Raw genomic sequence first — 16388 nt, 5'->3', positions numbered from 1 at the left:
CCTCACGACATGAATGATACGACACAAACCTTGCATGTACACTATTTCATAAAAACCTTTATTTTCTATATATTCTGCTACAAATTGCAATTGCTTTGAGCATGCATAGTTTTACACAGTTCAGACAACTAAAATCACTAAGAGTTGCTTTTAGAAGAGTATCTGGACTTGACCTCATGCATTTACCCCCATTGTCAATTTATGAACGGTCAACCAATAATTTAGCTGCCCCGGGGTCCAAAGGGCTTCAAGCAGCCATTTTGAAAATCTGTTCAGCTCATACTTCTAAAAATGCTGCATACACTTCACCGCGCTGAATGGAATTCAAACGTTTGTGTAAACTTTCTTTGGCTTTTGTTCATAAAGAAATGACTGCTCCTTTAAGTGATGAATTTAATTACAGATTATGCTACAGGGGCAGTTGATGGATGAGGCTGATTGTTCAAATCATTCTGAGGTATTAACGGTTACACCAAAGTGAACAGTTTCACTTCAGGACTGTTCTGTAGACGCGACAGACTCACAAAAACCCAACAGGCATCACATTTATCAAAGCTCTCTCATAAAAATGTAAGCATGAACAGAGCGGCTGTCTTTCATCTCATTTTAACGCTCTCGCCCTCCTCCGTGAGTTACACTGCAAACAAACCTGTAAATGTTTTATGTCGTCTGAGTATTTCCTGAGGGGTAATATTCAGAGCGACAACACACTGTATAAAGCCTACAACAGTCGCCATTAGCTACACTTTTGCAGTCTGTTCATCTTATGCACACTGAAAAATGACATATATATCACAGTAAAATGGGCATGATGTTGGTTAAGTCGGAGTTGCTACATTACACATAATTACAAAAACAAATAACGGCTTTCCTTAACCAGGGTTTGACAAAAGTCTTTAAGGACAAAACCAATATATAGTGTGTTTAGAGAAACAGCATAAAACACAACCACACAGATTTGACAGAATCACATTAAATATTTCCATATTGCCGTATTATACTTAAGAAAATTATGATTGTAGGCTGTTGCTGGCTTCCTGCTGTTATTGGAAACGTAATTGCTATAGTTATCACCAACAGTTGCACAAATTAGAGCCCAAAAAAAAAACCCTCACATAATCTTTTACCCATTTGCTCACCAACTGCTTGCATTAGAAATATCAGTATCTTAAGGAAAAATAAAAAGATTTTAAAATATACTCTGTAAAAGTCAGAAATGCAGCTGTTTGTTTTGTTTCATGCTCCAAGAAGCAGCAGTAGATAACGAACAGTGTTGCGCCTGTCTTTGTGCTCCAGCGTGGCAGTTTCAGGGCATGGATTGATATGTTTGTTTGTTTTTTGTTTGTTTGTTTTGTTTTCTTGTTCAATGAAAAGTCCAGGAGTTCAAGATCCATCAGTTCCCCTCTGGTTTCTCTCCCCCGTCGGACGAGCCACCGCAGAAAGAATCTATATCTTCCCGGATACATTCTCTCCACCTGGGAACTCATCGAGACATCATTCGCACAAATTCTGTCAGTAAAACAAAAGAAGAGATTATTTGAAATAGCTCAAAAGCCAGTTTTAGCAACAAAAAATAGAGTGATGCAAGAGAAGCAGGCACAAGGCAGCTGTTATTTGCATGTGGTGGGCGAGCAGAGATATAGGATTAAGCGCTAACTCTGTTTTTGATTCCTTGAACTTCCTCAACCCCATGTAAAAAAAAAAAAAAAAAAAATCCCGTGACACCCTTAAAAGTGTTCACTTTTACACTTTGTTCACTAGATGAAACACTTCGGCCGGTGAGTTAGACCCTATTTTCCTATGTCCGTGGGTGAAAATGGATGATTTAAAATGTTCCAATATTAAGAGGTGATGGGGGACGCACGCCAGTGGCTACACCTTTGCAGAGGATCCTGAGAAAAGTATATTCATATTCTACAAAGGTTCAACAACATTGTGTGCGTTTAACATATGAAATTTGTCCGTGTAGTTATACACGAAAACAAATTGCGTTAGTTTCAGCCACTGGTAAATTTTCATTTATCAAAAAAATGTGAATGTGAAAGTTTTACAGACCACGTGATCTCCAGCAACAGTTCACAACTAGGTGGTAGTGTAAAGTAACATAATTTCACTTTTGATATGGAAGGTATTTTTTTTTTTCTTTTACCTGGATAGTATTACAGTATAACAGTAATAGTTTAATAAGAATTTCTGACCTTTCAGCCCTGGTACTGGGACAGGCTAGCTTCCCCTAATGCTAAGCTAAACTGAGCTAACAAACGGTTGGTTGATTGGATTCATATTTACAAAAAGACATAAAAATATCATGGCCATGTGTTAGTTGAAGCTCATTTTTTTTTAAAAAAGTGTTAATTCAAGTTCAAACTCCTGTAATTGTGTATATCCATTAATTTCACATTAGAATTTCTGTGACTCGTGATTTCATTCACTTAGCATCATCTAAATGAACTCTTTCAGCCAAGGAGTCTTTGCTTTTATCCAGTCGGGTTATCAGTTTGAAAAAAGGGAACATAGAAAGTTGGGTGCGTCTTTAAAAACCTGACAAAATTTGCGCTAAAAGGTAAAACAGACTTTCATGTTTAGCCGTCAGGGATTCAGAGGCCCTTCAATTCACTTCTGACATTCATTCTGTCTCAAGTTTAAAACTGACTGCCATGTATCAGCATCCAACATTCTTTGAACATGTTTGACTGGGTGGTTTTTTCTCTGCCAAACATCCCATCAGAAATTAGCCCATAAATATAAATTATGTCAAGCACAATCCCAAGTTTTTATTTTATTCAAATGTTGTTCGAAAATGATAGAATGCATATAGAATGAAGGAGAAACGTGAAAACTCCAACTGAGAACAGCAGTAGTTCCTGATATTTTTATCCCTGACAGCCAATATGCATCTTTTTCTCGGAGGGTAATCTATGAGGTGACATAATCCCTGCGTGTGGAGATAATCTGACAGTCGACGTGCCTGCTGCTCTCATCCCCTCACCTCACTATCAGCCTGGTATTGGGATATCAAACAGACACATGTTGGGATTTTTGCTTGCAAATGTGTGTGTGTGTGTGTGTGTGTGTGTGTGTGTGTGTGTGTGTGTGTGTGAGGGAAAGATATCGTGAGAGCATGTTTTATTTTCAAGATGCGGCTGCATTAAATTGTCTTCTGTTAGACATAAGGTGCTGCGAAGGATTTACCTTCAAAGTCTACGTGTCCGTCTCCATTGAGGTCAATGTCTCGTAGGATGTCCTCCAGATCTCTGTGGCCGACCTGAAAGAGTCAGATTGAGGGGAACGAAGGTGTGAACTTGACAGATACATGAGACAGATGAGATTTGGATGGACATCGAGAGAGTAGATCAGACCCTCCGAGCACCGCTGTACCTGTTGTCCTAAAAGTTTCTTCATTGCTTCTCTAAGTTCTGCTGTGCTGATCTGGCCGTCGCCATTCGTATCAAACTGAAAATGAGGAAGAAATTTCGAATTCATTAGAACTGAATCAGAACATGCTTTCCTTTTCTGTTGTTAAATTACACTCTGAAGATTATTTCACTTTATGGCACATAAAGGCTGTTAATTAAAACCCTCGATTCAAGCAGGCACCTAACCGCATGGTCTTTGATAATGAACTCTAATTCAAACTCATCCACTCCTGATAAATGCATCAGTTTAACCTCAACTTCAACCCAGTGCACACGATTTTAAATCCATATAAAACGATGTTGATTCTAATCCTGTTCTTTTAGCCAGTTTTCAAACGTATCCTTCCTCACCTCCTTGAACGCATCCCTCAGCTCCTTTACACCGATCATGTCTGCAGTTTCAGCCAGAAGTTTCGGCCCCATGAGTTCAACGAAGTCCTCAAAGTCGACATGTCCTCCCACTGTTGGACAGAAAGAAAGAATAATCTGGGTTATAGATAAATACTTAGACCTACAACTTTGCTCATTATTGCATGTAATCTCACACCAGTGCTTACAGTTCATGTTGATCTGCTGGCTGAGTTCTATCAGCTCCATTTCTGTTGGCATGTAACCCATCGTTCTCATGCAGTTCCCCAGGTCTTTACAGCCTATAAACCCATCTTTGTCTTTATCAAACTCCTTGAATGCCTCACGCAGCTCTGGGAGTGTAAGATGAGGTGCTGATGTTAGAGACTATGAAGTATGTCTGGAGAATTTTGACTGACAGTAATAGGCAACTTTGTATATTTGCTTATTTTTTTCCATCACATACCATCCATTTCTTCTGGCCTCAATTCTCTGTCCTGCAAAAGAATCACAGGGGAAAAAGTTGAGAATCCAAAACACAGCTGACTGTAAAAAAAAAACAAAAAAAACAACCCATGCCAATACACAGCATACCTCACACAACATGACGCTGTGAAAAATAAATAGGCAACAACAGGAGTGCGCCACAGAGTGCCAAGAGAGCAGGTTTTGCTTCCGGCCAGTGAGGAAGAGCTTATCAGTGAGATCATTGCTGAAGTGTTTGAATAGGAGGAAAACATGCAGGATCTTGGCACTCCGGGGTAACACAGAAATAGCTCCTGGGATCAAAGTAATACAGCAGAAACAAGCTTGAAAATATAAGAACATGTAGGATTTGTTAGAGCAGAAATGATGCTGAACAAATATCTGTCATGCTTTCCTGTTAGGTATGTAGAGCCTATGGTGTAGAGGTACATGGACAATAGGCGGAATAAAAATACACTCCCCTGAATTAATATTACTCTGTGTCAACCCCTTCATCATCCCAGCAGTCAGTACATCAGCTAAAACATCGATTGTCCACGCTGTCCACGCATTTCCTTCTTCTTTAATAACAAAACCTTGACTCGATGCCGGAAATAGACACAAGGAAATAATGTGAGCAGCTTATCTGTCATTGCCGTTACCGTGCCGTAATAATCCTCCTTTTTTGCTGCAAATATCCAGCGTGTTTATCCCTTACATTCATTCCCTAGAGACTTACCCTAACCACTACTTGCCTACTGCTAACCCTGACCACCGACCCAGAAATCCGCTTGAGGACAGCAGTTTTGTCCCCAATGGCATATGCTACCCCCCCCCCCAAAACACACACACACACACACACACACACACACACACACACACACACACACACAAGGGCACGCACGCACACATCCATACTATATTATGTTATCAGTTCAGTCACGCTTCTTTTTGTAACAAGTATTTGCACCACACATTCATGTTTCCGTGATCTCCGTGTGTGTGTATGCGCGCGTGCTGATCTCTGCATGCATGCACGTGATGTTTTCTGGACTTACGTACAGCCTGCCGGCTCTCAGCGAAGCCCTTGCGTAGAAAGATGCATGCGGGCCCAAGGACGTTGTGCATGTTGGCTCCGTTCTGGGCCAGGGCCACTAGCGGCTCAAGATAGGCCCCCCCTGAGCCCCCCTCCTCACAGGATTGCACTGCTTTGTAGTTCTTCTTCTGGTCCTGGAGCAGCATCCGGGGCAGGGGGGCCAAGACATGGTTGCGGGGGCAAAGACAGGGGAGACTGTGACTCAGTTTGTGGCAGCAAGGAGTCAACAGGGAGCCAACATGCAGGAGGGATTTAGATGGGTTCAGTAGCTGGATCAGAGGTGACACGTCTGCCAGTCAAAGGAAGGTGTGGAGTCAGGTCAGTCAGGATGAAGGAAAGAAAGCACCTCAGTCAGTTGGGGGGGAGGGGTTCTAACATGGCTTGACAAGACTAACTGATGCCGTCCATGAATTTATCCCTCCATCCATCATCCAGCCCAGCACAGACGCTTTAACGTGCTGCAGATTGTTCCTATTGTGGAGAAAATAGTTTGCACAGCACAAACTATCTGAGGGTAATTAAATTCACCTTACATGCTTCCAAATTCTTACAGAATTAACTCATCTTCTTATCAGCCTTGCAATCCTTTCTAATGGCTATGATAATTATACTACCTAAAGTAATTGCTGCCGTCTTGCAAACAACAATTAAATAAAACCACATAACGCAAAAAAGTGAGTCAAGAGTTTTGACCTCTGAGATACAGACGCTTATTTCGAAGACACAGCGATGGCGATTGACAGTTTGTTGTAGACATCCATCACAGTTTACAGTACAGGCAAACTTTCTGGTTCAAATGTGAACCTTATTTTAGTCGGACACAGTTTTCTGTGCAAAGACTGATTATTGAGCTCACTATAAATTTCAGCTCCACATAAAGTGGTTTAATCTGCTCATATTATCAGCTTGTTTACAACTGCTTTCATCATCTAAACCCTCATGTTTCTTTCCCCGTCAGACTTTGCTGTAGCAACATCTCTGCGTTCCCAAAACTCATCGCTAACTTCAGTGAGCGTGATTTTATCACTACCAATAGAGATTATGGCGAGAAATTAAAGCAATAACTACAATAAATAATGTGCAAGGGATGAGAAACTGGAGTCTGCCTCGTAAATATGCTATAGTGCTACAAATATAGCACTTTAGGACCAGAGTAACTTGACCAGAGTATTCTAGTGCGCATTTTACAATAACTTTGTTGCCCTGACAATGAAGCCTTTGTTCAACCAGCCGTTTAATTATAATCACCAATTAGCCAATAACCCCGAGGGCAAACGTTGTTCTCATGACATTCATCCCAATTACAGAGAAGATCTACAAGTTAATTAAAAAGGCAGCAGATAGTTTGCTGCCAGTAAACAGCCATAAATCAAGACTTCATTGGTCAGGTCTTCAATTACCCCAGTGAAACATCCAACCGAGCTGAAGGCAAATCCAGCTAAAAGCGAGCGAGTGACTTTCACAGCGCATTACCAAGACAGCCCTGTTCTCTGCAGCATCTCAAAAAGTAAGATGCTTATTACAGTAAACATCAGACGTCAGCATGCAAACAAATAAAAACAATGTACTACACACTCACTGTTATACACTCTTGAAATGACCTTCACACTCCATCTGCTACCCTGCCAACCCTAATGCCAGTTTGCATTCCTACAGTTCCCACCGCAGGAAGGGATGCCCACTGGGTAATCTGACCAAGTGATGCATGGAGAAGGGCTGTCTGCGGCTATTTCATGCCAGAAAATTACTACGAAGCCACGTGCAAGCAGTTATATAACAAGAAGAGAAAAAAAAAGGAGAAGGGCTGAAGTCATGCAAGAACTTCTGCAGTACTGGTTTGGCACAGATGGCATCAACAGTTGCTTGTCATATTGTGCTAACTCAACAGCTGCTGATAGGAAGAGGCTGCTTACGCTGACCGCCAAGAGGATGCATGTTTGGTTGTTCGTCTTTTAACATTCTGAATCTGATGTCACCCTTGAGTTGGATACAGATGAAACACTACACCTGTTCATCCACATCCACCCGCAGGTGCAGCTCAACAACCTCTGCTGCTGCCTGGTGTGGTAAAGCATCACTCTGTGAGGTGACTGACTCTAAAGTCTGGTGACATGATCCAGAGCACCTCAGCCACCAGGTCAAGCACAAGCAGCGCTGACTAACTCCTCTAACGTGGGCTAAGGTGCTAAAACGAGGTTCCAGGAAGTGCAAACATGCATTATTCAGCACAACAGAAAAGATCACAAATGTCCGTTTTAAGTTTAGAAAAGAAATTCTGTTGCTGAACACAACCTGAGGCTTAAACTGAAATATATTTCTATAAGTGTGCCCACAAAGAACACGAGCTGGAACCCAGTCAGATACACGAGGGGTCAGTCGTTACAGGTCCAGTCGGTAAGGTCGGGTGGGGTGGTGGTGGTGGTGGTGGTGGTGGAGGGGGGTTGGGGGGTGGGGGACACACCATGAGGAAAACATGCACCAACTCTCAGGGGATGGAAGGAGACCACAAGTGAGCAAACCTTACCTTCTTGGTGAAAATTTTAAGCGACTTTACAGAGTTGCCCATTGCAAAAAAACAAAAAACAAAAACCAGTCCTTCTTGTCTTATGTTTTCTCTCTAACTGTGTCTGTGTCAGTGTGGCTGCATGGAAGTGCACATGTATGCATGTGTGTTTGCATATGTGTCCGGGCATGCATGGGAATAAGAGTGATTAGAAAGGGAAAGAGGGTTCAGTGGGTCATTGGCTAATATAAGAGGACGTTTGGGGAAAAGCAGAGAGAGGAGCAGAGATATTGTAGGAGGTAGAGGAGAGAGGTGGGGAAGGACGAAGGAGTTTGCAGGGAGGACCTGGAAGCAAGGACACTGGGAGGTACGAGGGGAGGGACACTGAGACAAAAGAGAAATATATAAACAAGAACAAAGGACAGATTGGAGCAACACACAGATAAGCGAGGGAGAGGAAGCATGCATGTGATCAGAGCGAGATGCAAGCGCCGGGAGTAGAAAAAGCAAGATTGCTTATTCATTCCATCCTCCTCTCCTACAGTTTTTCCTCCCTCCCTCTGTCCTGTCCCTTCCCTCAACCCCCTCTCTCTCTCTTTCTCTCTCTCTCTCCCTCTCTCTCTGTCCAGTTGTCTTTCTCTTGCTCTTTCTCTTCCTTTTCCTCTCTTCCCCACTCTCGCTCACTCCACAGTTTCAAAACATCTATGCGAATGTGACAGAAGACGCTCATTCGGACAAGCATATTACCTTCCCCTGAGCAAGACGCTGGAGACACTAATCCAAAAGAGAGAGCATGTGCGCACACACACGCACACACACACTGACACACACACACACGCACATAAATTCACTCGATTAAACACACACGGATGCGGGGCTCTGGAGCTAAAAATACACTCTCTCCCCTCTTACTCTCATGCATCTCTCCCCACTCAACCCCCAGCATCATACACACTCAAAACTCTCTCTCTCTCTCTCTCTCTCTCTCTTTCTCTCTCTCTCTCTCTCTCACACACACACACACACACACACACATTGGCGCAGAGACATCAAGTCATTTTAAGCTGGAAGGGCTTGGATTCAAAAAAATGCGCACAAAATTGACACACTGATTCTCAACCACCCAGGATGCAAATGGAAACACACACACACACACACACACACACACACACAGGCGTATAGATGCTCTCTCTCAGCCTCTGTCACACACACACATGCACACACACACAAATACACACACACAAGCACACATACATTCATGGACTTGGCCTTACTATCTTCATGAGGACTTGTCAATGTCATTCATACTGAACACATTCCTCAATCACTCTTTCTAAAACCAAGTCTTAACCCTCAAATGGCAGTTTGGTTTCACAACACACGTCTGTTCCCTCAGGTAAAATTATTGTTGTCTCTGTGTCAAACAAGGACACATTCTCGTGGACACACAAACACAATTACTTAGTCATTTTGGGCTATTTTTAGGTAGACATACATTCATTTGCTGGAGACTCACACTCCCCTTGACCACTGACCTAAGAATCATAATTCTGGGTCTCTTCAAAGGTGAATTCAATGTATGATTATTATATGTAGTAGTAGTAATTGTAGTACCACAGTACTTAGTATTTCCATATCATGTCATCATATAATTTCTATTGCACCTCAAAGATAAATATTGTACTTGTTTCTAGTTTTACTCCACTTTATTATCTGTAAATTTACAAAGAAGGATGAGTTAATAAAAACTGCTTAGAGCTTTGAAAATATGATGCACTAATATACAGTATATTAAGGTATCAAAAATACCTGTCAAATTGAACAGCTGCATCGTGAAGATTCTGAATCCAAGTTATTGTGACAGAAGCAATAATCAATCAAGTGATGAAAAACATTTTGCATAACTTTTGTTTATGTACTTTTTACTGATACTGCGTGCAAGGCTGAGTATTTATACTGCTTGATGTAAGAGTACATATTCCACCTTCAGATGCAGTGGTGCAATCCCTTATTTTAGTTTCTACCAGCAGCACTGGCTCCTGAGGTAACTTAATGACAGATGTTGCACCACTAATCACCATCTTTATTTCCTTCTCATGGTCGTCCTTGTCTTTTCTCTGCTATTTCGATAAACACATTCACGCCAAAGTCATTTCCAATCTCTCTCCCATTCAGTATCTCTGTGGCTCCTCAGCGATGATTCATCCAGCCTCTCACCGGAGGCTCATTGTGAACTTCAGAACACATCAGACGTCAGACACAGGCACCGTCAGCTCTAATTATGTCAGACTGTAGCGTACACGGCCACGAGAGCCGTCTCACTCGGAGGCGGTTTCCTTCCCTCTTTCTATCGTTATCACACACACACACACGCACACACGCACATGCACGCGCTCATTTAAAGTATTATACAACTCTTTACACACTCAATGCTGAGGTCATGGTTTGTTAATGAATTTTTGTGCTTGTTGTTCACAAAACCAAATGCACAACCTTAACAAGAAGCACATTTTAAAGAGTGAATATTAAAGCGATAATTTATCCAAAAAAGTGTATTTTGCTTTCCAAGAACTCAAAAACAGGTGTCTTGATCTCAAACATTGTTTTTCTCATTCCTCCATATGAGGGGTGACATGACTTTGAGGTAGAGTTGGCATTCAGCAACCGTATGGTTAGTGGTCCGATCACTCCCCCCACTGGCCATGTCCTTGAGCAAGATACTGAACCCCTAACTGCTCCCGATGAGGAGGGTGGCACCTTGCATGGCAGCTCCACCATCAGAGGGTGAATGAGATGATACTGTGCTTTGAATACCGCTAAGGTAAAAAGGTCCATCCACTGTCTTCCGCTCATTCCTACATTAAGGGTCGCGGGGGGGTTGGAGCCTATCCCAACGTCAACAGGCGAGAGGTGGGGTTCAGCCTGGACAGGTCAACATACAAAGACAAACAACCATTCACACTCACACCTACGGTCAATTTAGAGTATCAATCAGCCTCGTCCCCAATTGCATGTCAGGAGGAAGCTGGAGTACCAGAGAGAACCCACACAGGAACTTGGAGAACATGGAGAGTCCACACAGAAAGATCCTGACTCAAACCCAGAACCTTCTTGCTGTGAGGCGACAGTGCTGACCACTGCACCACCGTGCCACCAAGGTAAAAAGGTGCTATATAAAAAAAGGAGTCCATTTATTTCTTGTGAGACTACTGGAAAAGCCAGCCACGTAATTTAGCTTGAAGCTAATGACTAACAATAGCAAAGGTGCTGAGAAAAATGTCACCTTACAAACTCTGAGGTGCATTCTTCAGTACCTCTATCCAGCCATTTGCTCTTCTAACCCATACTATTTTAGGTTCAACGCTCATTGATTGTAATGCCAAGTGCAACAAACTGGTGCGTTCATACAAAAAACATATTTGTGAGCTCGAGACAACTATTTGCGAGTACTTGAAAAGGAAAAAAAAACACATTTTTGGTGAAGAACGCACAGCTTTAATGAGTTTGTTTGCTATTCAAATAATGTTTCGCGGTCAAATGTAATCCTGTTTCATCGGCTGACATCAAGTGCGGTTGATGATCTAGGAGAGGGGAGGGTGGGACCGTCAACAGTGTTCAGAATGTTTAGTCATCTGCCGTTTACTTTTTGTAAAATGACCAGCATTGCTGTGGTAATTTAAACAGACAAGATTCTGTGTGTTTATTTCCGTGTGCAAAGCGAAACAAAATCGGATCATTTCACCGTCATTTCTGAAAAGGTTTCACATCACACTGCATGAGACTGTGCGTACACTTTTGTCGTCATCAGCGGACGTCTGATCTAAAACTGGTGAAAAGGCGTACTTGCGTCATCCTCTTGCTACTCATCTTTACAGTTTTATCCTGCAGCTCATTACATGAACTCACCTCAGTAAAACTTCATGAGTATTTTGATGCATTTCAAGTACTACAAAGGAGGTTAGTCTAGTTAAATGTCGCAGCAGGGGGGAAAAAATACAGCAAATTAAGTCATTTCAGAGTTGGGTTATTCCTCCGGCTCATTTATCTTGTCGTCTGTCTTGCTCTCTCTCTCTCTCTCTCTCTCTCTCTCTCTCTCACCCCCCCACCCTCCACACACACACACAAACACACACACACACACACACACACACACACATACACACAATCCCTGCCTCACACTGTCTGATCTCCACTTTCAGCATCAGGTCTCCATAAATATTCAGCATCATCATCACACACACACACACGCACACACACACACACACACACACACACACACACACACACACACACACACTTGTGTTCCTTGCTGCCCGTGCAGTTGTGCACAAGCTCTTACATGTCGCTGCCTAATCCCCATCTCAAAAAGGGATTTAACCGAAGAGTGAATTCTCTACCTTCTTCTGTGCCAGTGCTGATATATAAATATCCACGTGTGTCTATAAATAGCCTCTTATACTCTTGACACACTGGAGGCATATGCTGCAGCGAATCTGATGATTTCTTTCTCTCTCTCCCTTTCTCTTTTCATTTCATCCCTCAGCCAAGGTCGGCGTGACCCACGATGGCAAAAAAGAAAGAGAGAGTAGAGGGAGATCTCGTAAGAGCCGGAGAAAAAGAGGAAGTGGGGCGGCAGATAGGAAACACCAGTGCAGGATGAGTAACAGGAAAACGAGTCGAGGTCGTCAAGAGCTAATCTTTCCTCACATTGTCTTCAGAGCTGTCAGGCTGGAGCAGGGAAGTGAGAATGGATGTTTGTCTTATATAACAATCATCAGGTCAGAGAAGTCGCCCTCTTCCTGTCCTTTGTCCTGATGTATTCAGTTCTTTCACTTCCTTCACTTTCTTTCATTCCTTTTCACTTCTCTCCTGGCACAGTGATGTGACACCCCACCCCTGCACACAAGCCTTTCACTCCACTCTCTTCCAAGGCTACAAATGGTACTTGCTCCCTCTGCTGGTTAACACACATACATCCTTTCATTTAAATTTAATTCGACATGAAAATTGTCTTTAAAAAAAAACAGAACAAAAAAACCCAATTCATTTCAATAACATGTCTGCGCTGTGCGCTCCCAGATTTGCTCTGACGGCTTGTAGAACACGGTCACAGAAGGTCACAAATCTCTTAATATAGCAACAAATATGTGTCTACAGGGGGAAAAGACCCTGCCTGTGCTTTGTCCTTGGTGAAAGGAGTTGTTTCAAGGTCTGAATGTGCGTAAATAACAGGATTTTTCTTTGTGGCTAAATATGGCGCATTCCTGCTTTTAAACATATTTAATTTTACATTAAAATCCCCATTTTATGCAAAAAAACCCAACAACAACCCACATTTATGCTGCTCATGTTTGTCCTTATTTTAACCCCCACATCATGCAGCCTTTTTGGTGATTCATCTTATGAATATGAAAGGCTTTTATTCACCGCTTCTTCTCTCTTCTTCTCTCATGCTGGCCAAACAAGTTGAATATTTTTGTACAGACAAAAAAAAAAAAAGGCCAGTCTTCCCTCCTCCAGTCTCTCATAATCAGGTCTTGATGGGCTATTTTTAGCTTCTTCCACTGGCAGTGAATGTTGGGATTGTATGCAGATCTTGATGTTACATAAGAAAATATAAAGCGAAGGAGTTTGTAGTGTGCAACGTCTCACCCTGCATCCCTCGCTGCAATGGAGGTCTAATGCGTGGTCGATAAAATGAAACACAACATTACTCCGTCTCAGTTGTGCGTCTTTGCATTCTCTCTTCTCTCTCTCTCTCTCCCACCCTCTCACACACACACACACACACACACACACACACACACACACACACACACACACACACACACACACACATGCATCACTCCTTCACACAAACACTGATGTGCACAATCAGTGCACTAACACATCCAAAGTAAATTCAGTGGCATCAATGCAGTCACTGGACTCATAACTGACCCTGCCACTGTCCTTCACATTAATAAATCACTCTTCCACCATTTCATTCTCCAAAAGCTCCACCACTAGAAATTCAGTCACCCAAAGTGTGAAACATAACGAAAAAAATCAGATATATCCAGGCGCCAGCAGCTCTAGATCCTTAATATAGCACATCTCTGCGAGGATTTTGCCTCAATGGAACCCCTGAGGCTGATTGAAGCTCTGGCCTGGATTGAGAGGGAGTTATTTCTGGAACACATTAGCGCGCACAGAGGTAATTGTCTCCTCTTGAGCTTTTTTATCATCCACACCAAAAGACGGATTTATAGCAAGAAAATGTGAAGGGAGAGAATAATCAGTCACAGGAGGAGGTTTTAATTTGACTGATGTTTTAGTGGGTCAACAGGTGATGCAGGGAAGAAGAGACGGACCCGTTACTCTCCACACTGTCAGTAAACATTCTGAATGATAAATGCTTTACTTACCTGTGTGCGTGAGTGTGTGTGTGTGTGTGTGTGTGTGTGTGTGTGTGCGAATGACAAGCTTTCATCATTGAAAAGTTTTCCACACAGCAGAAAGTTGATCCCCCCGCTGTGACTCAGATGACAGTCACAATGAAAGTGGCTGCATTCATATACTGTAGCAATGCATGACAGACTGACAGCCCCCCAAGACACACACACACACACGCACACAACCTTCACCTTCATCCCTACCCCCCTCCAATATGAGACTGATGACACCAGATACACACAGCAGACAGATTTGGAGGGAAAACACACCTCCATATTTAATCTCTTAAAGTGTGTGTGTTTGTGGGGGGGGGGGGGGGGGCTCACGTGTGACCTGCAAGGTTACAACTTCACCTGCGAGCCTCCACCTGCCGTCACATCAGCTTCAATAAGCTTAAACATGAATCCATACTGCAATATATCGTGATATTGATATTTATCCATACACTGGCGGTCACTGCCTGTACCTTCATTCAAATGGATCAAATAGTTTCACTCATTCTAATTTGATAAGTTGTGATTGCATGCGTGTGTGTGTGTGTGTGCGTGTCCCAAAAAAAACACTCAATTAAGTCTACAAACTCAGTAGTTTCAGCTCTCAGCTCCTGAGAAACTGACTCACTTGCAGTAAATAAATGTTTCCTGTTAATTGTATTTTTCCATCTTCAGTTGCATCCTGAACTGCCTGACATGCTGATGCTGCTCTTCAGTTACGGTAGACTACGTTTGCAGTATCAACTACAAAACTAAAGGGGGGGCAGCTAATCTGCTCTTAATTTATTCTGCTGTTGATTTATTTTTTATTCATGTTGAACTCTGACTTTTGTTTAGAGCGCAAGGTGTGTGACACCTGTCACTTTTCAAACTGACCCTTTTAGCATTTAAACGTGAGAATCGTTGAAGTTCATTTTCATCCCATGCAAAGAAATTTCAACGTATTTGACTGAAGTGAATCAACTGTTGCTCCGAAGTTTCAGGTCCTCCTGCAGCCTTCTTACCTGCCCAAACACGGACTTGACGATGGGGTGCAGGCTGGAGTACTCAGACGCGGTGCTCAGTCTCTTGGATGAGCGTGCGGCTGCGGGCTGCACAGGTGCGCTGGGTGCAGGTGTGTCGGAGTTGAGGCTGGACGATGACCCGGTGATGACTTTCTCCCTGGGCTCGAAAAAGAACGCTGCATCGTCCGGGTGTTTCGGGTAAGAGGGAGTTGGTGAGGTCTTTCTTCCCTGACGGGAAGCGCCTTGAAGTGGAGGAGGCTGCTCGCCTCCAGGTCCAGCTGAGTCCTGGTGATGATGTTTGGTCCTGCACGACTTGCTGCGCTCTTTCTGCTGCCGACTCGCCCTGTGTCTCACATCCTCCTGGGCTGCAGGGTCCTCCAGGAGACTCGCATTCCGGTGGGTTTTCTGGCTTCGGGAGTCGGCATGTCTTGGCTGGCAGAGAGGTCTCCTCACACTTGTTTCCTCTGTCCAGCCTGCATCAGCGCTGCCTCCAGCTCCGGCGGGATGCTGGAGGCTGCGGTGGCCCCGGTGACCGTGAGGACCATGATCCGAGTGTGCGGACCTGCGGTTGAGCCCCGATGATCTCAGCAGAGACGTGGTCGATTCGCTTTTGGGGAAAGAGGAGCTCATGGTTCGCGTCCTCTCGCGGAGTAGACGGAGTTAAGCTTCTGGAGGCTGTAGGTCGAGTCCAGGGAGGGAAGGTGCAGGTGATGATCCGCATTCACCCTTCACCAGCGGTCCGCGGGCAAGTTGGAGCCGCTGACAGGATCTTCGCACATTGGCAAAGACTGCGAGCAGCAGCCGGGTCTGGCAGCCAGTCTGAAGCTTCGCAGGAGAAGTTTGAACGTGTCACTCACACGCAGTCAGTCCACGCGCCAAGTTCATTAAGAGCCACGTACGTCACAGCTGATGATGGCCCCATAACTGAAGCTTTGCCTTTATGTGAGACGACGACTCCCATCCAAGTCTCTGGAACTACGCGGCAGCGTAAAAGAATAAAGACAAAGTGAGAATAAGAAGAACCAACCAGCTAAACAGAGCAGAGGGAGTTTATTGCAACTTTTTATTAATTGACACATTCACACATCCGCCTGTTTTGAGCCAAAAAGCTAGAAATTACTGAGAGAA

The 16388-nt window shown here is 43.5% G+C and overlaps 1 protein-coding gene across 1 annotated transcript; it reads right to left on the bottom strand.

Moving 5' to 3' along the window:
• Positions 1-37: 37 nt before the first annotated feature.
• On the bottom strand, positions 38-16094 carry LOC147244040 (calcium-binding protein 4-like). Its single transcript, XM_086187544.1, has 7 exons — positions 15261-16094; positions 4231-4261; positions 3974-4117; positions 3768-3877; positions 3379-3453; positions 3193-3265; positions 38-1509 (listed from the first exon to the last, which is right to left on the bottom strand). The coding sequence occupies exons 1-7, from the start codon at positions 15888-15890 to the stop codon at positions 1484-1486; spliced, it is 1089 nt and encodes a 362-aa protein (XP_086043670.1). The 5' UTR covers positions 15891-16094; the 3' UTR covers positions 38-1483.
• Between the last annotated feature and the right edge of the window lie 294 nt (positions 16095-16388).

Source organism: Aulostomus chinensis, chromosome 19 (assembly GCF_037954235.1).
Source record: "Aulostomus chinensis isolate RoL2024-O1b breed Wild chromosome 19, RoL_Achi_v1.0, whole genome shotgun sequence".
Classification (NCBI taxonomy): domain Eukaryota; kingdom Metazoa; phylum Chordata; class Actinopteri; order Syngnathiformes; family Aulostomidae; genus Aulostomus; species Aulostomus chinensis.
The sequence above is the reverse complement of the archived record's forward strand: the minus strand, read 5'-3'. Positions and strand labels throughout refer to the sequence as shown.